The sequence below is a fragment of the Arachis ipaensis genome, chromosome B9, assembly GCF_059453495.1.
Source record: "Arachis ipaensis isolate K30076 ecotype BB chromosome B9, ASM5945349v1, whole genome shotgun sequence".
Taxonomy (NCBI): Eukaryota; Viridiplantae; Streptophyta; class Magnoliopsida; order Fabales; family Fabaceae; genus Arachis; species Arachis ipaensis.
In genome coordinates, this window is record NC_142444.1 from 10,771,880 (window position 1) to 10,796,658 (window position 24,779).

The 24,779-nt window shown below is 34.0% G+C and overlaps 1 protein-coding gene across 2 annotated transcripts in view; it reads right to left on the reverse strand.

Annotated features, from left to right (window-relative positions):
* Positions 1 to 5,857: 5,857 nt before the first annotated feature.
* The window catches only part of LOC107617354 (uncharacterized), a 39,912-nt gene continuing 20,990 nt past the window's right edge, over positions 5,858 to 24,779 (reverse strand). For both annotated transcript variants that reach the window (XM_016319105.3, XM_016319106.3), the window contains 7 exons: positions 22,159 to 22,866; positions 19,674 to 20,504; positions 17,344 to 18,027; positions 15,334 to 16,161; positions 14,159 to 14,923; positions 12,454 to 13,287; positions 5,858 to 6,306 (listed from right to left, as the gene is read on the reverse strand). In XM_016319105.3, the coding sequence (XP_016174591.1) occupies positions 6,301 to 6,306; positions 12,454 to 13,287; positions 14,159 to 14,923; positions 15,334 to 16,161; positions 17,344 to 18,027; positions 19,674 to 20,504; positions 22,159 to 22,866 (4,656 nt within the window). In that variant the 3' untranslated portion in view covers positions 5,858 to 6,300. The remainder of the gene's footprint in view (positions 6,307 to 12,453; positions 13,288 to 14,158; positions 14,924 to 15,333; positions 16,162 to 17,343; positions 18,028 to 19,673; positions 20,505 to 22,158; positions 22,867 to 24,779) is intronic.

Sequence of the window (24,779 nt, forward strand, 5' to 3'; positions counted from 1 at the left end):
GTTACGAGCATGCCACGACCTTTGTAACTCGGTGTCGTTTAAGTTAGTCACCTTATAATAACTTTTTTCTAAGATCTCAGTAATCTTGTAGGGTCCTATCTTTTTGTTGTCAGCTTTCATTCGCCCGAACTTAGTAGCCCGATATTTTTTCTTATCAAGATGAGGTCTTTTGCGGCGAATCTCGTAGCCATCCTTTGTCTCAAGAGCTCTTTCCTTATTCGAGTTTGCTCTCGAATTTCCAGAAGGGGGTCAATTTTTTCTTTTTGAACTTGAATGTTATCCACTTCATTGTAGAATTTCTCTAAACCTCTTTTCTTATCTGAGTTTGCTCTCAGAATTCTGGAAGGAGGTCGAGTTCTTTCTTCGTGCTCTGATATCACTGTAGAATGTTGTCTTTGATTTAATAATTTTGGACTTAGCTTTCATGATAAGCCAGTGCCCCTACTCGAGGCCGAGCTTCATAAAGTCGGACTCGAGTATTCAGTCATGCCATTCTTGAATCTTACTATTTGTTGCTATGTGACTTTTACAAGTTATTTTAGACTCTCTTTTTGGGAGGTCGGATAACTTGTTTTATACTTGTTGTGTCAACTTAGTAAGGTCGGATACTTATCTCTTGGCTTGAGGAGGTATTCTTATAAATCGCCATCCTTTCTCAATTTGTTTTAAACAAATTGTTGTGAGGTCAGGTTTGCATCCTCTTCGTGTTGATGTTTGATTATGATCACGCTGTCCTTAAGTTATTTGTGCAATTTGTTTTAGGTTTGCCCCTTGCCAGCTTGATTTAGTACAAGTGGCTTAATGAGGTTGGACCACGATTTGTATTTATAACTTCTTACACCACTTTGGATCACATCACTTCAAGTCAGAAAAAGTGTGCATTAGGGAGTAAGGTGCGCTTTCTAGCTGTAGTATCCCTTTTGTTGTAGACATGGCACAATCTAGGTAGATTGTTTTCGAGTAGGTCGAGTATGTTGTAGTAGTTCTTTTTCAAGTCTTAAGTGATTTTGTTGGGATCTTTTCATTTTGGTGTTGGCTTTTCTTCGTTCGATTTTGGCCCGATGTCATTTTGGATCAAGACGAGGTTGTCAGTTGAGAAATTTTTTTCGTATGACCTTCTCATAGCCATTTATGCTTGGGATCTGGTTCTCGAAGTTGTACCTCAAGAAAGAAGTCGGACTTTTCTTTGTAAGCTCTTAGCCTGTCTGACCTTGTTGTAAAGTCTGACCTTTAAAAGAGGTCGAACTTTTCTTTGTGAGCTCTAAAAGAGGTCGGATTTTCTTTGTGAGCTCCAAGCTTATCCGACCTTGTTGTAAAGTCTGACCTTTAAAAGAGGTCGGATTTTTCTTTCTAAGCTTGGAAAGAGGTTGGACTTTCTTCCTAAGCTTGGAGGTTTTCGACTTCATTGTAGACTCTGATCTTTCAAAGAAGTCGGAATTTCTTTCTGGTAATCTTCGAGATTTTCGACCTCATTGTAGAGTTGATCATGAAAGAGGTCGGATTTTTTACAGACTCCAAAACGAGGTCGGATTTTTTCCTTGTCGGCTCTAAAGAGGTCGGATTCTTCTGAGCAAATGAGGTTTTAGACCTCATTTGTAGAGTCTAACCTTTAAAAGAGGTCGGACTTTCTTCGTGGGATCTAAGAGAAGTCGGATTTTTCTTTATTAGTCTGAAGGTTTTTGATCTTATTGTAGAGTCTGACCTTTAAAAGAGGTCGGACTTTTCCTTCATGAACTTTGCAAGAGGTCGGATTTTCTTTGTGAGCTCCAAGCTTATCCGATCTTGTTGTAAAATCTGACCTTTAAAAGAGGTCGGACTTTTCTTCATGAGCTCTTTAAAAGAGGTCGGATTTTCTTTGTGAGTTCCCAACTCATCCGACCTTGTTGTAAAGTCTGACCTTTAAAAGAGGTCGGACTTTTCTTCATGAGCTCTCTAAAAGAGGTCGGACTTTCCTTCATGAGCTCTCTAAAAGAGGTTGGATTTTCTCTGTGAGCTCCCAGCTCATCCGACCTTTGAAGGAAAGTCTGACCATCATCCCCTCCAATGAAGACTGGGCCTTTGTCACCCTGACTTTCTTTTTTCTTTGGATCGGATTCCAGTTTTCTTCCTGGAAGACATCCATTTTTATTGGTGTGCAAACAACATCAAATTCTACCACGGGAATATTTCTTTCCATATTCATTGGCAGTGATGTAATTTGTGAGCAACCAACGAAAGATGTACCATGAGAATTTTTTGTGTTATTCACTGTTGTAATTGACATGTGAATCCACTGAAGAAAAAACTGGATTCATCACTCCGTTGTCGGATTGGGTTGCATTCAAATTGGCTGATGTTGTGTATTTGGAACATGCAACTGCTCCATTCCATGAGTGGGTATCATGGATTTTTCCGAGATTGTAAGTTGGCACAAATGTCATTATCCATCCTATTTCACGAAGAGGTTGGGATTAGTCACGTTCCCTTTTCCTCTTTTTTTTTTTCACGTAACTTCTTTTGCCAATTGAATTTTCTAAATTGAAAATTCTTTTATTCAATTGGCTTTCGAGTTCCCTTTTTTTTCACGTAACTTCTTTTGCCAATTGAATTTTCTGAATTGAAAATTTTTTTTATTCAATTGGCTTTCGAGTTTGTCTTTTTTTTTTCACGTAACTTCTTTTGCCAATTGAATTTTCTGAATTGAAAATTCTTTTATTCAATTGGCTTTCGAGTTCCCTTTTTTTTCACGTAACTTCTTTTGCCAATTGAATTTTCTGAATTGAAAATTCTTTTATTCAATTGGCTTTTGAGTTCGTCTTTTTTTTTCACGTAACTTCTTTTGCCAATTGAATTTTCTGAATTGAAAATTCTTTTATTCAATTGGCTTTCGAGTTCGTCTTTTTTTTTTTCACGTAACTTCTTTTGCCAATTGAATTTTCTGAATTGAAAATTCTTTTATTCAATTGGATTTCGAGTTCGTCTTGGTTTGCTTTCTACAATGGCCTTGGGACGGTGCTTTCTTCTCTTTTGTTTAATCCAATTTAACTGTAGAAGTAGAATCATCATCCCTATTTGATAACCTCTGCCCATTGGGAGAAGTTTTTACGGAATTTCTGGTATCCATAGAAACTGTATTCCAGCTTCTTTTTAACATGCTTGCATCTTATTCATGTCGAGTGGTTGTCTGACTATGTTGTTGATCATCCGCCATTATCAAGAGTTGAGCTTCAGGTCCCCGACAACGGCGCCAATGTTACGGGGCTTACCTAGAACCGGACGGTGGTTGGGCTTGTTTGAGGCCCAAGCGCTGGAGGCCCAAGCGCTGGAGGAGTGTGGTCTCCGACTTGGTTTACGTCTGGGAGCCGCCTCCGAGTTGTGTGTTCCAAGAGATGGGGGGTGGTACCTGCAAAGACACTCCGATGCCTAAGTCAGCATGGGGTTAAGCAGGCTTAGAATGTATTGGAACTTAGAGATACCTGAGGGGTGTCAGTGTATTTATAGTGGTGATCCAATAACCACCGTTGGAGTAGTGCCACCTTTTTAGGTGGATAACCGTCCCTTTATTTAGGGATTGTTGGGATATGGCTTCTAGAAGTGGGTTGAGAGATTTTAGGGGCAGTTACTTATTTGAATAAGTGTTATCTGCCAGCTATCTCTTGAACCCGACTCCTTTGAAAAGAAGTCTGTGTTGAGTCCGACCTCTTCTAAAGAGGTCGGTGAATAACGAAGGCCAATCTTTGGATTGGGCCTTTTGGTGTATTTGGACCTGGGCCTTAGTGTTGGGCCAGTGTATTAACAATTATATTTAACAAAATTTGTTTTGTTTAATTTAATTAATTTTAAAGTTAATGAATTGTATCAGTAATTAATTAGTTAATTAAACTTATTTTTGGTAAATTTGATTTATCATTACAGTTCAATCATATTATATGTGTATAAAAATTAGTTATATGTATAAAATACATTACAAATATAAAAAAATAATAATGAGAATATAAAACAACATAATTAAGTAGGATTCACACAATTTTGACCATAACTAGATAAACCATTATGTTACACAACACGTTATTTTAGATTTTTTAAGTTCAATTAAATTAATCTAATAATTTATTAGTATAATAAAAACTAGTTGAAGAAGAAAGAGAAGACTTACAAAAAAAAAACTTAATTAAATTTAATTACAAAAATATCTTATTTATTCAACATTTTTTGTAGGCTAAATCTATCCGATTTTTGGTATTACACAATTTCAATGTATAAATATAACATATTTTTTTTGTGAGAAAGGAGGGTTAGAGACTCAAAAAAAACAAGACAACTAACTAAATCCTCTCACGAAAGAAACACCAGAAACATCTAACAAAAGAGAATTAAAAATATCAGGAAGAGTAGCTTCAAACACATGATAGCCAAAGAGTATATCATGCTCTTTCTTAGTAAGGATGTCAGCCACTGAATTAGTTTCACGTAAAGTATGAGACCATTGAATGTTCTGGAGAAGCCTAGCCAAAATGTGAATGTCAGCTATAAGAGGAGCACAAGGATGTGTAGTTGGGCAATCATTCTTAGCAAAATTAATAGCTGCAGCAGAGTCAGATTTAACCATTAAGCAAGTAAAATTGTTAGCTAAGGCAATTTGAAGTACCAAAGTTTGGCATGAATAATAGAGCAACTCCTCAAGTTGCAAGTGAAACCCTTAATAAATTGGCCAAGATAATTCTAAAAAACTCCACCATAGGTAGCAATGTATAAATATAACATATTAAAGTGACAATTAAGCCTTTGAAAATGTTGACTTCGGACAAATTAATCTTTAAAAAATAAAAACTATTAAATAAGTCCTCAAAAATTACAAACGATGGACACATTACATCCTTTCCATTGTAAAATGGAATAAATATGCTTAGTTGTCCCGTTATATAGAGTGACGTGTCCTATTTTTGCAAGCTTAAAATTGGAAGTGTTGTTCAGAATTGTTAGAGCCTTTTTTATATTGTGTGTTTCTTCATAACTTATCGTGGATCTCTTTTATTTACAATAAACCCTAGTTATAGCATGTGATGAATTTGATGACCTTTCAATTTCTGATGATGGTGAGTATGAAAGTGTCAAAGATGAGTTATACAAGCCTCATTATTTGAATTTGAAGTCGGTGATACTGATGAGGAGGATGTCCTTGCAATAAAAATAAGGAAGAATGATCCAAAAAGAAAGAGTGTTGTTTCAAAAAAAAATGTGCAAATTGCAAGGAGTGATGTTATTAGCAGCAGAGCAAAGGTGGAAGGATTAATGGAGTCAAGAATATTAGGACTAGGCCTAAGATATACACAACACAACAACATGGCAACTCACCTCATAATGAGAAAGCTGATCATGCACAAATGGAAGTTGAAGATGACCCTTTTGTTGAAGCATTTTAAAGAGAAATTCCTGCCCACAAGTTTAATGAGGAAAATTTATTTGATTATGAATCTGAGTACCTTCGCATTTCTATTGTACTGCGATAAAGTTTAAAAGGTACTGGCCTTAAAGATATTCAAATGGAAAATTTGGACAATTAGAGATTGTGTACTCTTATAACTCAATTAAAATGGAGAATTAAATTGTCTCCAATATTTGAAATAATTCCAATGTGACATAGACAGACACGTCTATCAGAATTAACAGTATACATAAACAATTCTGTTAACTTTTATATTAGAAATTGACGGAGAGAGAAACCGTGTCCAACATTTACAATATTTGAAGACTTATTTGATAGTTTTTATTCTTTAAGAATTAATTTGTCCAAAATCGATATGCTCGAAAACTTAATTGTCACTTTACTCAATATAACAACATATTGCAGAGGCAACTTGTACACAAGAACTCACTATTTTGTAACAGCATAAAGTAACGTTCTTAGTAGTCATTTCATCCAGTTAAGATGTTACAGTAATATTTAGAACAACATAGCTCTGCTTCATCATAATCTTTACAACTTATAACCATATTAGACCCTTTTTTTTCTCAATAATTATTGAAATGGCTTAAACACACGACAGAAAAATAAATACAAACCATTAAACACAAATAAAATAAAGACACAATCCACCGGTGAACATATCCGGCACCTCTTGGTAAGGCCTCGTTAAAACCTCTAAGGAGAAAACCCAGTGGGACAAAACTCCAGAGAGGAAAAAGAGTACCCAACCAATAAGATTTAAGGAAAACAAACTCGCCCCCTAAAACATGTGACACACTTCTGTAGTACAAAGCCCTTCATACACACCCATCCACTCTTCATGTCTAGTTCTCACTCCAACATTGGAGTTGAACTCATACCTAGAAAATTTTATTTGTGTTAGTACGAATAAAATAATAAGGAAAACTTAGTAAAAGTTTCAGTAAAACTATGAAACTTAATTAATATAACATAATGTAGTCCTCAACCTCAGGTTTCACTGCAAAAAGCAAATTAATAGATTTAGTGGGTTTTATTAAAAAGAAAAATACTCTATAGGTAGTAACATTGTTAAGGATAATTGGATTTTAGATTGATACTTAGGGTGTTTGGATATACATAAGAAATCAAGGAAGAAAGTTTTTATGAGACTTTTTAACAGAGTAAAATCTGAGGGTGAACCAGACGGATTAATGCAGATTGGTATGATCTTGGAGTTGAGATTGAGGTGGGGTTGTCAAAACAGCAATGGTGAATCAATTTGGTTCAATTTCATTCACAAGTGTTTGTCTTCTCTTTCATGGCCACTTCTTCAGCTCTACTATCCTACTGCTATCATCCACCTAATTCACCATAGAGGCATTTAGATTTCAATGGTCAAAATTAATGCTGCTTTTGCCGCCAACATTGTTTATCTTTACTGGCAGAAAATCAAACTAGAGATGGTTGTTGTTCATCAAGTATGACAACACCTCTTCTTGGAAATCTTCCATGGCAATAAATATCTCATTCCATTTCCAACTTCCCTCACTCTCAACAAAACAGAAAAGCACTTGTGACGGAGATTTTGACTCAATGGCCGTGGCCAAAATTTAGTTATTTGATTGTCATGAGAGTCAAAGACAACATAACTACCATTGATACCGGAAGAATCTGGTGGAGCCTCCTTGACGACGGGATGGGTGGCTAACATAAGAGCAATATAGAGAAAAATAACAGATTAGCTGAGTCATGCCAACACATATAAAAAAAGTTCCATATTTGTGTTTTTGTCAACCAAACATGATTCTTTTGATCTTCTAAATTTTCAACTTAGTTTAACTCCTAATTTTCTCCTAAGTAATTTGTGAATAGGCTGAGTTCAGTCATGATTCATGCCAGGATGCAATGATGTTTGTTCCATGTAATGGATCCACCTAATGGTGGTTGTTGTTGTCGGCTTTTGACTCCTAATCAAACACATCTAAGTTGTAGGATAATTATGATTGAAAAATGATTAAGCCCATGATAGAGGCAATCTTATGCTGGGTTCAAATACATAATATTGACTCCTAAGATTTAAAGATGGAACACATATTGGCAAACAAATTACTTTAGTTAGTAGGATTTTATTGTGTCAAAGAAATGAGAAATATAACTCCGCCTATGTTACACTTGCGGTAGATAACCGGTCCCAAACCCAGATAAAGGAGGAGGGTTGTGTTAAGTCTTCGAAAACCAACATAAAAACATAATCGAATCCCCATGACATGAATCACAGGCATTATTGTGCTAAAGCTAGGTCGTTGCCCAGAAGCAACGCGCTGTATGGCTCGAGTACAGTGTCAAATGAGCAAGAGCCACTGCATCTGTGCCCGGATGTAGTGTTAAATGAACAAGGGTTCCCGCATTTTCGTGAACGGACGAGGGTAAATAAGCTAGTTCACAAAATAAAAGGTAAAGGTCGGAGCGCCAAAAGGTTGAGATTTGGGACATGGAACATAGGCACTCTAACAGGAAAATCCATGGAGGTGGTGGACACCATGACAAGGAGGAAGATTAACATTATGTGCCTACAAGAAACAAAATGGGTTGGTGCAAAGGCTAAGGAGTTGGATATGTCCGATTTCAAACTTTGGTATACAGGAAAGGTGAAGAGTAGGAATGGAGTTGGTATTATTGTGGATAAGCAGTGGAAGAAGGACGTAGTAGATGTCAAGAGGATGGGAGATCGGATCATCTCGATCAAACTTGTGGTGGAGGGAGGTGTTTTTCATGTGATTAGCGCCTATGCACCGCAAGTGGGTTCGGACGAACAACAAGATAAGGTTTTGGGAGGATCTAGAGAGTTTGGTTCAAGACATACCTTCGGGAGATAAGATTTTCTTTGGAGGAGATTTAAATGGCCATGTTGGAAGAGAAGTGACTGGTTATGGAAGTATTCATGGAGGCCATGGTTTCGGGGTGATCAATGCCGATGGTAAAACTATTTTGGACTTTTCCTCAACATTTGACCTTCTCATCACAAATACATGTTTTGAAAAGAGAGACGAACATCTTATAACCTATAAGAGTGGTATGACAAGCTCTCAAATCAACTTCTTCTTGTTGAGAATAGTCGACCGAAAATTTTGCATTAATTGTAAAATTATCCCGAGAGAGTGTTTGACAACACAACATAAAATGCTCGTCATGAATTTTCGCGTTGAGCAAAAATTAAGGAAAAGACATCATACGAAGAACCCAAGGATGAGGTGGTAGCGGATGAAAGATGAGGAACAAAGAAGTTTCCTAAGACGGGTAGGAGAAGAGGCAAAGTGGGATGGGGATGGAAGCGCGGAAGAAATGTGGATGGAGATAGCAGAAGTTATTAGAATAATAGCAAAAGAAAGTTTTGGTAAATCTAAAAGAATAGGACCAAAAGACAAGGAGTCCTGGTGGTGGAATGCGAGTGTACAAGAAAAGATAAAGATAAAAAGGGAGTGCTTTAAAGAGTGGTCTTTATGTCACAATGCAGATAATTGAGAAAAATATAAGGCTGCTAAGAAAGAGACAAAAGTGACTGTAAGTGAAGTAAGAATAAGAGCATATGAAGATCTCTACCAGTCTTTGGGCACGAAAGAAGGAGAAAAAGGTATATATAGAATCGCAAAGAGCTGTGAAAAAAAAAACGAGAGATTTGGATCAGGTTAAGTGAATAAAGGATAAGGATGGAGAGGTGCTGGCTCAAGAGGAGAAGATTAATGAAAGGTGGAAGAGCTACTTCTACGAGTTATTTAATGAAGGCATAAGACTCTTCCGAGCCTTGGTCGGTTATGTACAAAGGAGAAGATAAAAACTTTGACTACTATCGAATGATTCGAGACTTCGAGGTAAAAGAGGCTCTAAAGCAGATGAAAAATGGCAGGGCAGTAGGACCTGATAATATCCCGATTGAGGTTTGGAAGTGCCTTAGAGGAAAGAGCACCTTCGTACCTATCTACAAGAATAAGAAGGATATACAAAGTTGCGAAAACTATAGAGGGATCAAGCTCATGAACCATACCATGAAGTTATGAGAAAGGGTGATAGAATAGAGGTTGAGAGAAGAGACACAAGTAACAGAGAACCAATTTGGATTTATGCCAGGCAGATCCACCACCGAAGCGATATACCTGTTAAGAAGGATGATGAAGAAGTATCGTAGTAATAAAAGGGATCTACATATGGTGTTTATTGATTTGGAAAAAACGTACGATAGGGTGCCAAGGGAGGTCTTATGGAAGGTCTTAGAAAATAGGAGAGTAAGGATCGCATATATTCGGGCAATTAAAGACATGTATGATGGGGCCACAACTAGTGTGAAGACTCAAGCTGGTGTGACAGAGAAATTTCCTATTGGTATAGGATTACACCAGGAATCATCCTTAAGTCCATACCTTTTCACATTAGTCTTGGAAGTCCTTAGAAAGCACATCTAAGAGCCTGTGCCATGGTGCATGTTTTTTGCCGATGATATCGTCCTTACGGGAGAGTAAGAGAAGACCTAAATAAGAAGTTGAACTTATGGAGGGAAACTCTAGAAGTGTATGGTCTGTGCATAAGCTGTAGTAAGATAAAATATATGGAATGTAAGTTCGGTCTGAGAAGGAAAAACCCTAATATAGAGGTGAAGATTAGAGAAAACATCCTACGAAAAGTTAAAAGTTTTAATTATCTTGAGTGCATCATACAGGATAATGGAGAGATTGAACAGAATGTAAATCATAAGATCCAAGCAGGTTAGTCGAAATGGCAGAGTGCGTCTGGTTTTATATGCGACAAAAAAGTGCCTTTAAAACTTAAAGGTAAAAGTGCCTTTAAAACTTAAAGGTAAATTCTATCGCACTACTATAAGACCGGCTATACTTTATGGTACGGAGTGTTGGGTGGCTAAAGGGGAACACGAACATAAGCTGAGAGTTAAACTCACAACCTCCCTTATGTAATGACTTACAATAAGTGAACAACCACTAAACTAGTTAGTTAATTTTGTAATTTAGAGCATTAGTTTTTTATTTTTTATGTTATTAATATGTATAAAATTCGAAATGATTGAATTTTATATTTACTTTGAAAAAATTTGATATTTCTGCGGGTAAGGTAGGGTAGGATAGGGTTTAGAATTTTAGGGTGCGGGTAAGGTTATAGTTGAGAAATTCTTAACCCGCGGATAGAGTAGGGTAGAGTTTTAACAAAATTTTCAACCCGCGGGTAGGGTACTACCCTACCCTACCCATTGCCAGCCCTATAAACGATCTCTCTGTAGACATGATACATGACAGAGTTCAATGACGTCGTTTGATTCATGTAGCCGACCCCACCTAGTGGGACAAGGCTTTGTTGTTGTTGTAAAGAAATGAAAATATCAACTTTCCTTTTTCTTTCTTCCCACTAAAAAGGGTTGGGATAACTTTCATCACTCATTTTAGGGATGGCAATACCCTCCCTCACCTCCATTCTCAAGAAAGAAAAATGTCCCTCATTCCCTTCCCATCTTTGTTTTGAATTCTTATTTATCAGTCTTTGCAGGTAAGTCGGATTTTCAAGGATACCCGTGAGTATTAATAGAAATTTAAAAAAAAAAATCCAACAAAGTAACACAAAATAATAAATAGAACATAATACAATCCAACATAATCTAATTTAAAAGATAAAGATCCATAAACACAACACAACATGAAGTTAAAAAGCAACATAAAACTCAATCATATCATTCCAAGGCCAAACTATTTCAAACATATAAGAATAAGATTCTTTATGGATTGTCGATTGCACTTGTATGATAGTATTGGCTAGATGCCATATTATTATTAGAAATACTTGATGTCTTTAGACAAGAAAACTTTTCATAGCTAAGTTACAAAAAATGACGTTTAACATGAGGAAAACTTAGATTTGCTAAGGAATAAAAAAGAGGAAGATGCGAATTGTAATTACTAAAAAGGGTACAAGATATGTTTTTAAATTTTATTAAAATTGCTTTAATATCTGATTTTTAGAAGATCAATAATTCAATATTATTAACTTTGAAAGGTAGAAATAAATTAACTTTTTTTTAATACAATCATTTTTTTCCCTTCCAAAGTTGTATCAAAGCATATGTAAAGATCATAAATATACTTGTGTTAAAAAAGAGTAAAAGTAATTTTTATTACCAAAAAAAACAAAATAGCACTCAGATTGTATCAATTTAAGTTGACCAAAATTAAATTTAGCACTAATTATAAAGATAAAAAAACAACAACAACAAAGAGAACAAAGCTCAGAACATATGTGCCATTGAGCTATGCTCAACAAACGAACTTAAGCTTATTCCAAAAAAAATCCCTAAATCCAATTTTTGGGGATTCACATAAGTAGCTTCAGTACTGGCTGTATTGTTAGACTTGTCCAACTAGTATACATTTCTTGTAAAGGGATTGAAACATAGAGTCTAGCTTAAGATGTGTTAATAACACGGATAGACCATGTTCTCATCATGCAAAAATAAAGTACTTTTTGTGGCAGCAATGTAAAAGTAGAATGGGGAGTTCAGGTATTTGAATTTTAATCAGAGTTAGTGCCAGTATGTGACATAGAGAAAGATGAATACATGTTGGTTTGGATTAGATTTGTGGAGTGAAAAAAAGTTCTTTTATTCAATTTTAAATCTATTTGGATACATCTTTTAAAAAAAGTACTTTTATTAAAAAAACAAATTATTTGCTTTTTTTTTTTTAAGTTAACAATACCTTACTTTTAAAAAAAGTAGAAGTAAAAGACGTTTTTAATACTTGAAAACTCTTTTTAAAAAGTCTATCCAAATGTAAAATAGCTTTTGTCTATAAATTTTTTTTTCTTTTAAAGATGAAAAAATAAGTATTTTTTTCAAAAGCTAATCCAAATTGAGCCGGTACTCAACTAAAAAAATGTAAAACGGTCCTTTTTAAAGGGGAAAAAATCGTTTTCCACAAATAAATCAATAAACTTTAAGAGATGAAAGTTTAATTTACTCAATCCTTCAATGAAAGAGTATTAACAGAACATACCGCCAAGTCAAAGGCCTTCAATATGGTAAAGTTGAGGTCAAATTCCAGTTGAACAGCACCTTCCTCCAATTTAATTGTTGACCACTTGTTCACGCTTACAGTACCTGCACAGAAACTCTCCATCCTTCGACATTTGATTACTGATATTTGCTCCAAGGATGGGAAATTTAAAGCAATGTTCCCATTGTAAAACCTTCCAAGCCTAGGTAGAGACTGAAGAGACAAAGTGTTGAGCTTCTCAAATATTATCTCCTCCTCTGCATGCTTTGATGACTCCTCTACCACTCCAAACACTATTTCTTCTAATGATTCACAATTTTCTATGGACATATTCTTTAGTTGGCACATAGTTCTGCTAGTTGAGGGTGTAAACAAATAGACAAGCCCATTACATTGTGACACATTCAAATCCGTTAGGCTGGAGAATGATATGTCGCATGGTACTAAGTTCCTTAAACAATGGCATTGGTCTATTTGTAATTTTTCAAGATTTTCAGAAATGGGGTCCACCCAATTGTGCTCTAACCCAATGGAATTTAGCTCAGACAAGGAATTCAATTGCAAACATTTTAGACGTGAAAGGATTTTTTCAACACAATCCATGTCAGGGCTTGTAGAGCAGAATATATCTTTGAAGGAGCAACAACTCACAGAAAGTTTTTCTATGTTGGGCGCCATCTGAAGTAGTCCATATGGAAAAGTATCTGAATCATCATGAAAGCATTGCAGTTGAAGAGCTGGTAATTTGTGCAGGAGGTTTACATGAAACTGACCATCCAAGAATATCATGGCCTCTTCCTTGCTGAGTGCTAGAAACTCCAAGGAGGGAATGACCTATGAAGAAGAATTAAGACATAACATATATCATGATAACAATAGTTTTTTGGAACTGTCTGCCAATATATAAACTATGAAACATTATCATGGTTCTTTCTAATGGTAGTTTATGAATGCCAATCTACAGCTACACTTAACAAAAATAGAAGTTAAATGCTATCATCTAATAAGGATATTACAAATTAAGAAAAGAATAAGGGTTATGCTTAAAAGATGTACATATTTTTAATATGATCTTTTAAACTACCATTATTAGCATGCTAACATATCAATAAAAATAGTTGCACTATTTTAATCGATAATATGTCTTGTATTTTAAGCAACATCAGGCATCTATGTAAATACTGCAAATTATTATAAATTAAACAGTAATAGGACAAGTAGGTCTTTGAAGAATTTTGCGATGGGCTTATAGGTTTCTCTTTTAAAAAAATACCACGTAAGTCCTGAGAAAATTGTGATAAACTTGTAGGTTCCTGGAGAAAAAATACCAAGTCCTTAAAAAATTGAAAGACTAGATTTATAAGCTCTTGAAAAACTGCAATGTTTGACACAATTCATCCTTCTTAATCTTTCATTTCATTCTGTCAATGATCTATAAATCTATCACAAAATTTTCTCAAAGACTTGGTACTTTTTTCCTTACAGACCTATAAGTCCATTACAAAATTCTTGAAGGATCTATTTGTCCTGCTACTCTAAATTAAAAGCAATGAATTTACATGGTGGATGGTGTTCATTGTTATTTTTTTTCTATATTGATACTTATTGAAACATATGTATATATGCATTTCAACTTATAGTATACACTAAAAATATTACTATAAAGGAATGCCCCGAAAATTGCATTTATAGTTATAGATGGTACCTTTTTAACCAAGAAAAGAGCTTTTGAGCTATCTTGAAAATCTGGTTGTTCTTTTAGGAAGCTTTGAGAGTCATATGTGAATATCTTCAACTTTTCACAATGGAACAAGTTTATTTGTTTTAGCTTGGGGCATTCCAACTTATGCGGACCTCGGTAAAAACACTTGAGTTCTGGCAATGACCACAGTTTTATGGAGGTCACACAAGGCAAGACAAACTCTTCATCAGGTGCTTCAGCTGCTACATCATCCTTTGCAACAATTTCCATCAGCCTACTGCATTCTTTTACTTCGAGTTTCTCAAGTTTCACCAGACTTTTGGCCACTGATGCTGGAAATAGCCTTTCAAGGTTGCCACATCCATGAACACATACTTCTTGCAGGGTTTCTAGGCCAATAACTTCTTCAGAATCTGAATCCCAGACATGTTCAAGATTTGGCAGCTGATCAAAAGTCAATTTCTTTAAGCAAAAGAATGGGGATATGCCTGGTCCTGTATTTAACTTTGCATCCTTTGCTATATCCTTCACCTCAAAAATTGCTTTGACGGAATGGCATTCACGTACTACCAGTTCTTCCAATTTACATAGCAAACCAAGTATATGTGATGGAATTACATTGCATAAGAATTCACATCTTTCCACGATCAAAGACTTCAAATTGACAAAGCACCTGAATGGGACAGGAAATGAACCATGCCAAATTCCATGTACCTGTGGCTCATCGACAAGATTCAAATGCTCTTCACTCCTAACAAATTCTGCAACCTGGATATGATAAAATGCAAACGTGAAATCAGTACTTAGTTAAGGTGGTTACTCCACAACGATCATTGCTATTGTTGGGACATATTCAACCAACTCCTAGATTATGGAGTTTCTAGTTTTCTTTCTCACTTCTCTGTGAACTCTGATATTTTATTGGTTTGTCCATTTTCCTTGAACCATCTTCCATATTTTAAGTGCTAAATTAATTAATGTGAATTACATGATAATTGAGACTATGGTAGGACACCACCTTGTTATGATTGAGAAAGAAGTGGAAAAGTAGCTAATTATTATTCTTTTGTATCATTATTTTCTTTGAGAGTTATGAAGGGAAAAAATGGTATGATAATTTTTTTTTTCTTTTTAATCTTTGATATAACAATAAAGTAAAATAGAAAATAGATACATACACGTGCTTCGAAAGACTTGCGTATGACATGATTGAGATCAACTTTCAATGGGGTAGCATCTCCATACCTCTGGAATTTCACTTCTAACAATTTGTTAGTGCATAAAGTACCAGCACAGAAAGTATCCATCCTCTGACACTGAATTACTGATAATTTCTCCAATGAAGGGAAGTTTAAGGTGACACTCCCTTGATAAAAGCTTTTGAGTCTTGGCAAATATTCAAGATTTAACTTATGAAGCTTCGCAAATATTATCTCATCATGATGAAACTCATCTTCCTCTCTAGACAGAATCTCTTCGATGGAATCACAACAGGATATGTTTATCTGCTCGAGTTGAGCCAAACTTTTGGCAGCTGAGCATGTGAACAAATGGATCATATTACTACAATAAGATGCAGTCAAATGCTTCAGACTGGAGAAACATACTGCAGATGGTACTAAGTTTCTCAAACGAGAACAACTTTTTGCTTCCAAGGTTTCCAAATTTTTTAGAAGAGATTCTCCTACCCAAGAGTGCTCTAACCCAATGGTAACTAGTTCTGAAAGAGAAGCTAACTTCAATCTTTTTAGTTGTGATAAGATTCCAGCATGATTGAAATCAGGTCTTTCAGAGCAGAAAATCTCCTTAAAGGAACTATTACTCACTACTAGCTCCTCAATATTGGGCACCTTTTGTAGAAATCCACATGGCAGTTCTTCTAAATCATTAAAACTCTGCAAATCAAGAACTTTTACTTTGCGGATGTGAGTTCCCTGGCATTGTCCGTGCCAAATCATCTTCAATTCTTTTTCACCGAGTGACAGATTGTCCAGGAGAGATGTAGCCTTAGGAGAGAAATAAATGATGAAGCAAAAGCGGGTTAGAGGATTTCAACAAGCTAAAGCAATTATAAGAAACATGGAAAATACACCCATTAAAAATCCAAAAAGGATGAACTAGGTAATATTAGAATGAGATCACTGAAGATATCTGAAGTGGCCCATAAAGGAGAATGATTCATGCTAAAACTAATGGTAAATAGACATTTGAAACACTAATTCAAATTAAATAATTAAATTAGAAAAGATGAAAAGAGGAATGAGTTTATAACAAACACATCCCTTAAACAATTACTATGAATGGGGTGTATGAGGATTTAGATTGTGAGAATCACTTGACTATAAGAACTTTCACTATGCTAAGGACTCGCTTAAAAGTTTAATTAAAGTAGTTGACATTGTTATTAAAACGTTATAATAAGGTTATGTGGCTATTGTTGTATCTTGTACGCAACATTAGTAGTCAATGCTGTTGAGATATCTTGTATATTTTGTAGAGATCTATATTCATTATCTACAACTATTAGCGTATATATGATAAGATTAGATTAGATGTAATTATTTGATTCCATCAATAGAGAATTTTTTAATATATATATTGGCTGGCTGAAAATCTGAAATCAATCATGAAACATATTGGAGAGTTTATTATATAGGAAAAATCATTATATATCACCATAATATGGATAAGTTATTGGATAACAATAAAATAAAAGAACCTATTTACAATAATAACAAGATAAAGACAAACTTGGAAGTTACAACTATAGATAAGATAAAATAAACTGAAATTAATCTCAACTAGCATAAGAGATTGTTATCTGTGATAAAAATTTTATCATCATAATCATACAACACAAAAGCATAGCAAATTCTCATCACAATTCTCAATCCATGCGTATAGCATTAGTAAAAAATACTAGTGAAATTATTTGCAATACCATTATAAGAAAAGGAAGAAAAATACTATGTACTTTAGTATTTGTGAACCCCACTTTTATAGACATTATTTAAACACTTGGAGATCATATGTAAAACATTGGTGAATCTGCCCATGAGAAATTTGATTATTTATTCAATGATCTCAAGTTGCCCAAAGATGTCAATAACTATGAATTCAAAATATCATTTTTCATTGAAAAATTAGTCAACCCGCAACAAGGAAAAGGTGGTTAAGCAATTATGTACCTCTTCGGCACAAACTTGATCCTCAATTTGTGGATCTTGACCTATGAATGTCTTCAACTGAACACAATGCAATGAACAGTAAACACAGTTGAGCTTTGGCAAATCCAACAATGTCAATGAGGTCAAACAGGGGAATATAAAATCTAGATTTGTTCCTTTTGGGGCTGCTTCAATGCCTGCAACAATTTCCACCAATTTCTCACAGTGCTTCACCACTAGATTTTCAAGTTTCACAAGATCTTTGGCTGTGGATGCTGGAAACAAACTTGTAAGGCGTTTACATCTTTCAACATGTACTTTCTGTAGTTGAACTGTCAGAACCCCATCAGGATCTTCATTCCAAATACACTCCAGATTTGGCAACTTCTTTACTATTAATTTCTTCAGGGAAAAGGGGACTGGTGTCTGTGGTGACCCTACAATCATTCGTTTGTCTTTCGATACACATTTCACATCAAATATGGTTTTCACTGAATGACAGTTCCGAACTTCCAAACTCTGTATCTTATTTAACAAGGGAAGTAAATCGAAAGGTATTACTTCTGACAAAAATTCACACCCTTCCATAACCAAGGACTCCAAATTACTGAAGCATGCATCTGGGACTGGCATCGAGCCGTACCATATCTCTTGATAACAGGGGCTAAGCCTCAAATATTGTGAATTACATGCAGATTCTGCAATCTATGCATGAGAAATAACAAATTACACTTGCTTGTTTATGCTTAGATTAACAACTAAGATGTTGAACCACAATTTAAATTATGGTTTTCTTAAAATTAAAATTTAAAAGGATAATTTTGATTTTTTGCTTCAGTGATGGACATCATTCTTCTTCTTTTGATTTTCCTTTTTGCTAGGTAGATGGACACTACAATGATATCCAATTATTTTTCTTTGATACATACCTTAACAGCTTAACTGACTTATCAGTCATTTATTATGCTACTTGTTATGATCAAAAGACTTGTAAATTAGTTTGACTAGATTTAGACCCACATGTTGCACGAGAAGAAAATGATAGATATATATTTTATAAAATCCATTTTTGTTAAATTATTCGTAAATTGTGTTTATTTATAATTATTTTTCTTGAGATTTCATAGTGATATTCTATTTGTGAAATAGCTTAACATATAATATCATAAGATTATTACATCTTTAATCATTAAAATACATTTAGAGTTTTCTATCTCCTGAGCATTAGATAGTCCAATTATTCATAGTAATTAATTATTTGCATTTGTAATCCAAAGCCCAAAGGTAACTACTTATACAGTTATACTATTGAACGATTCTATGGTAATATCCATAGAATCTCCAGGTTGGTTAGATCAACCTCATCGCCCGTTAATATGACTTTCTTCCATTTTTTTTTCCCTTTTTTTTCAAATTGGAAACTTCAAACTATGGCTTTTCAATAAAAGCTGCTTTGGTTTGGTAAAATACTAGGTTATTTTAGTTTCCGCTTAGTATTAAAATACAAAATGCTATTTGTACACTGAAATCAGCTATTAGAATCAACCACCATGTATTTATGTATAACTACTACCATATTGACTAATCGAATATTTATTATCATCAAACACATTTAATAAATGAAATGGTGATGTCGATAGATGCAGTTATGTAATAAGAAAAGGGTTTTAAATATGATAAAAAAAAAAGTGGTTTTTGGGATATTGTAAGGAAAAAAAACAATAAAATCATATTTTCTATTTCTATATTATGTTTTCACTTTTTTGTTTGTGAAATGTTAGAGTTTTTTGCAGTTAATTTTACATTGCCGCTTGATTAAAGTAGACTTTTTTTTTTTTTTTTGGTGACTTTAAAGTAGACTTATATAATAATAAAGGTTACTTAGTTTAATATTTTAATTTAAAAAATTATAAGTTTAATTAATTTGTTAATCTTTATAGTTTTAGTAAATTTTTAATTAGACCCTTATAGTATAAAAATTGGTAACTCAATTCTTATACTAGATAAAAATTTTCAATTCGGTATTCACTAATATTTTTTGTTAAAAAATAAAAAATATTTTTGAAATATTTGTTTCTCTATTTGATGTAGGATTAATCGTGGAATAATCTAGAAGTGAATATTCTAAAAGTATTGGTTTTTTTCGAAAAATTTATTAAGGACCTAATTAAAAAAAATTATCAATTATGAAGACCCAATTACAAACTTTTTTAAACTGCAAAAACATAATTAAAATATTCGTGAAATATGAAGACTAATAGATTAGTTAAACCTAAATTATATGAAGACCTAGAAATTGGAAAGTAGCTACCTATTGGATGCTAGTAAGTTATAACGATAATAGTTATTACCTTTTTCTCAAACATCTTGCGGATGGTAGTGCCAAAATCACCTTCCCAATATCCATCTTTGATGAGTCCAACTCCTGGCGACCGGTTTGAATGTTGGTTTATTTCCACACATGGGCAGAACATTTTCATCAAAGGGCAGTTAAATATGGATACTTCTTCCAAGGATTGGAAAGATAAAGTAAGATTCCCCGGGTAAAAGCATGCGAGTTTTGGTAAGTTTTCAAGAATCAAAGACCGTAGTTGCTTAAATATTACATTTCCACCTATGGATGATTTGCCAACCTCTATGGACACTATTTCTTGCAATGATCCGCAATTTTGTATTTCCATCCTCTCAAGATGACCCAAACTTTTGGCGGTTGAAGTTGTGAACAAATATAGCATATTGTGGCAATATTTTACAACCAAATTTGTTAGATTTGAGAAGGATACCGTGCATTGCACCAAGTTCTTCAAAGCACCACACGATTCGACTTGTAATGTTTGCATATTTTCGGGAATAGAGTGCACCCAAGAGTGCTCTAAGCCAATGGATTTGAGAGAATATAAAGAATCAAGCCTTAATTCTTTAAGATGTGAGAGGATTCCAGCACAATCAGCATTAAGCCTGTCTTTGGAGAACATCTCTTTCAAGCAACCGTATTTCACTTCAAGCTTTTCTACATTGGGAACCATTTGAAGGAATCGGTATAGAACACTGTCTCTCTCTTCTTTTAAGTGTTGGAAAGAAAGAAAATTAAATTCCAACCCTAGAGACTTCAAATCCAAAGTCACTGTACCATTTCCTATATTAAATGACAATCTTTCTAAAGTTGGAAGCAGGAGATGAACCTAGGAAGCAAAAAAACATGAGCAGGCAAAATCAGCATCATCTAATTTTCTTAAATAAATTAATAAGAAATTTCAGTTTGCACACATGACAAGACAGATAATTTTTTATAATTGAAACTAGCGTGTATTTCTTAATAGTTTATTCCATTTGAATTCCTTATTCTGAAGGACTCATCATCGATCATATGTGAAATCAGGATATAGTAAAATGATCTCTGGACAAAAGTAGCTTGCTTATGACGTTAACTCGAACCAAACACTTCATCACAAACTACTACAAACTGAAGATCAAATTTATTTGCCACTTTCAGACACTCTTTTAACAAATGCATTTTCTATATTCTGTAGCATAATGAGACGTCTGAGGTCTGACTTACATCATTTGACATTCAAGTATCCTTCCAAACCCACACGGATGCGAGGTAAAAGAAGTAAATCATGACTACTAAAATATAAATACAATAAAATTAAGCCATCTCCATTTATGTGTGGGTTAGGCTATATGGAACAAATGATGCCATGGTGTCCCTATCACAACCGCTAAACTAATACATAAATTGTTTAGAATTAGAAGTTCTTAAAGAGTCACCTGATAATTTATCAAGTTAGGCTACTTATATTACACCCTTTGGGTGTAGTCCTTCCCAAGACCCAGTATTAATGAAAAATGCTTCTGCACTAGGCTACTCTTACATGAATTCGTGATTTAACGTTGAGTATTGCATAAAATTTTACAATCAAGCACTCGTCGTACTTGATGGGTATATGTGTTTATTTTAGTAATCACCCCCCTTAAAAAGACATAAATGTGCTTTTCATATATTCATCAAATTGAGTTCCAATAATAATAATAATAATAATAATAATAATAATAATAAACATTCATTCGAGTTTGAGGAACTGAATAAGCATTTCTTTTCAATCGGTTAAACCAAATAAAAGAGAAAGACGGGAAAGAAGGGGGTTTTAGGGGGGGAGCACGGTGCAAAGCATCCTATGCCTTGCAAGGTTCAAAGAAAGTCCAAGCCTAAAGGGTGTAAATGGGCAGCCTAACTTGATTCAGGCATCACCCTGCGACCTTGAAGTTATACAAAGACAATTCAACCTTTACTCCAAAGCTCCCTTTAATTGGAACCATAACTGTCTTCTATTTTTTCCTCTCTCTCTAAGTCAAGCTTGAGCTAACCTCTTACTAATCTCTAGATTTTCGGTATGTTTTCTTATTATTTGACATCCTTTAAACTGCAAGAACTTCTAAGGCTACGCATCTACAGTGTGGTTGATATTTGATGAAGTTTGTGTATTTTGATTTTTGATTAATAATTTTTATATGTTTAAATGTCTTATTTTTTCATACTTGCATGAACGATTCTCTTATTAGTGAAGGCAACACACAAGCATACTTCCATTAAACAAAAGGAAAAAGAAAACCAACAAAATCAATCTGTTCAAGATTTGCATAAGTTGTGAAAAAGTTGCAAAAGTAGCAGTTTACATTTATCTTATGAATGGAACATGTAAATTTCATTAATTAAATGAAAAAAGGAAGACTTAGCCACATTTTGAAAATTCATTGAAACTAAACATAATTTTCTATCAATATACAGGGCATTTGGAATTGTTTTAATAACCACACACCAAAAGTTAGAAGTACCTTTTCTACAGTGATAGAGACTTGCTCCTCTGGATAAGCCTCTTGACAATTCAGTATAACCCACTTACCTGGATGTAATTGTAGTTCCTTTAGCACAGGAAAATCTAGCTTGTGCAATCCAGGATAGAAGCATTTGAGCAATGGCAATGTGTTTAGCATCAATGATTTAAGACTAGGAAACACAAATGATTTAGTATCCCTTTCTAGAGCTGTTTCGTTGTCCCCAAAAATTTCAACCAATTGCTCACAGCTTTCAACTGATAGCTTTTTGAGCATGGTAAGATCTTTAGCCATGGATGCTGGAAAAACGTATTTGAGGCTGTGGCATTGATAAATTCTCACATCTTGCAGAACTCTAAGGCCAATAATACTGTGAGGATCATTGTCCCACACATGCTCCAGCTTTGGTAGATTCCCTATGGACAACTTTTTCAAACGGAACATTCCCAACATTTCTGTCACCCCTTTAACATTTATCTCAAAGATGACTTGCACTTGATCACAACTGGCAACTACCAATTCCTCTAAATTCTTGAAGTAAGGAAGCAAATGAGAAGGAATTACATGCACAAGAAAACCACAATTCTCCACCGACAAAGTTTTCAGACAGTGAAAGCTATTCCGTTGCGCCAAGTATTTAACACACCATACTTGTTCTAACTCGGGATAATGGGAAAGCTTAAGATGAGATGTGTATTCAAAAGAAACCTATAAAGATAAAATCAAGAAACGAAAATTATTATTCACTTTAATAATGAGTTTAAGTCACTATTCATTTTGTGTTTCCTACCAGTTGTATATATTATTTCAGAAATGTTTGTGACAAAATAAAAATCAGCCTGAAATTACTTTATTTTGTATTCATTAGTTACTGCTGAAAAAAATAAGTATTATTAGATGTAATAAGTATACAAGTACGAATGTTATATGCATGGAATTATAAATGTTAAGTTTAATAAGATAACTTTGGATTATTGTCTCACTAGCATTATCATATTATTTTTACTTTATTTTTATGCATCCTAAATGCTGTCTTGAAAGTGTTTGTTAATCATAATTAAAAACGGCTAACTTGCTGAATATGTAAATCAAGCAGGTTTCTTAAGAATTCCAAAATAAAAACTGTTCATACCCTAGCCCAAAACGTAAAGCCAGACCCAAAAAGGTTAAAAGCCCATCCAACAAAGGTGGCCTCTTCTACCTAACCTCATAGAGGTCGGGTACGACGACGAGATATCGGCTCTACTTATTTGAATAAGCAACTAACTCCTAAAATATTTCCTATCATTTCTCTATCTAGAAAGGAGATATCAACAACTTCCTAAGATAAGATAAAAGGAACGGTCATCCACCGTCAAAGGTGGAACTACTCTAAAAGTCGTTATCTTTTCTACTATAAATACACTAACAAACCTCAGGTATATTCAAGTCCCAATCTATTAAAAACCTGCTTAAACCCTTGCTAACTTAAACATCAAAGTCTCTTGCAGGTACCACCCTCCACCTCCCCACGAGAAACTCGGACGGCAGCACCTCAACATCAATATAAGTTGGACGCTGCCTCAAAGGGAATCAGAACCTCACGTCTAGGCCCAAAAGCAACCCAGTTTCAGGTAATCCTCGGAACAAAAACTATTTTACTTGTACATACAGTAAAATAGGTTTAGGAATTTAGAGTGTTGTATATATTTTTCAAAACACAGCTCATTCATGCATACTAGAGGAACATAAAAAAGAGAACCAAATAATTCAAAATATATATTAAGTATTATTCTTGTACTCATATAGGTTTGAAAACTGGTGTATGTTATAATGGTTATGTAACTTTGACAACACTAAAAAAAAATGTAAAAATTAAGGTAACATTTTTTTACTATTTGGAACCATTTTTTTAAATAAAATAAAATGTGTTGTTTAAATTTAGCTGTTTTTTCCACTATTTGAAAATACTTTTCAATCTGAAAAAAAAAATTAAAAGTATTGTTGAATAGTAAAAAAATGTGACTTTAATTTTAACAACACCTTTTAAATATTGTCAAAGCTGCATAGACAACATGGAATAGCCATCATAGACTCCACCTTCAAAAATGTTGTATATACTAGCATCCCAGCATCATTGTAAGGTTGCTTTTAATTTTTTATACAATACAGAATACAATAAACACAAAAAGAAATTATAGCTTAGTTAAAGAATTTGTATCGAATATAACTCGAAGGGACCATGTTTAACTCTCCACAATAATCATTTAAGAATTATTTTGAAATTCTTAAATATAATAAAACACAGACAACCCCAATCAAATATAAAAACCAAGATCCAGGCAAGGAATGAGTGTAAGCTAACTTACATTTGAATAATTAAATTTTAATATAAATAAGTACTTGTTTATTGCATTGTTAATTAACAATAATATTAATAATATAAGATTTGACAAATAAAAATAAAAAGTAATGGGTAAATATACTTTTTGTCCTTGAATTTTTTGACAAGTTTCAAAAATACTCTTAACATTTAATTGTTTCAATTATCTGTAACTAACGTGATAATTCTGGCATAAGATTGTCACATCATTGTCCAACTTAGGGATAATTGAAATATATTGAAATGTCAGGGGTAAAAT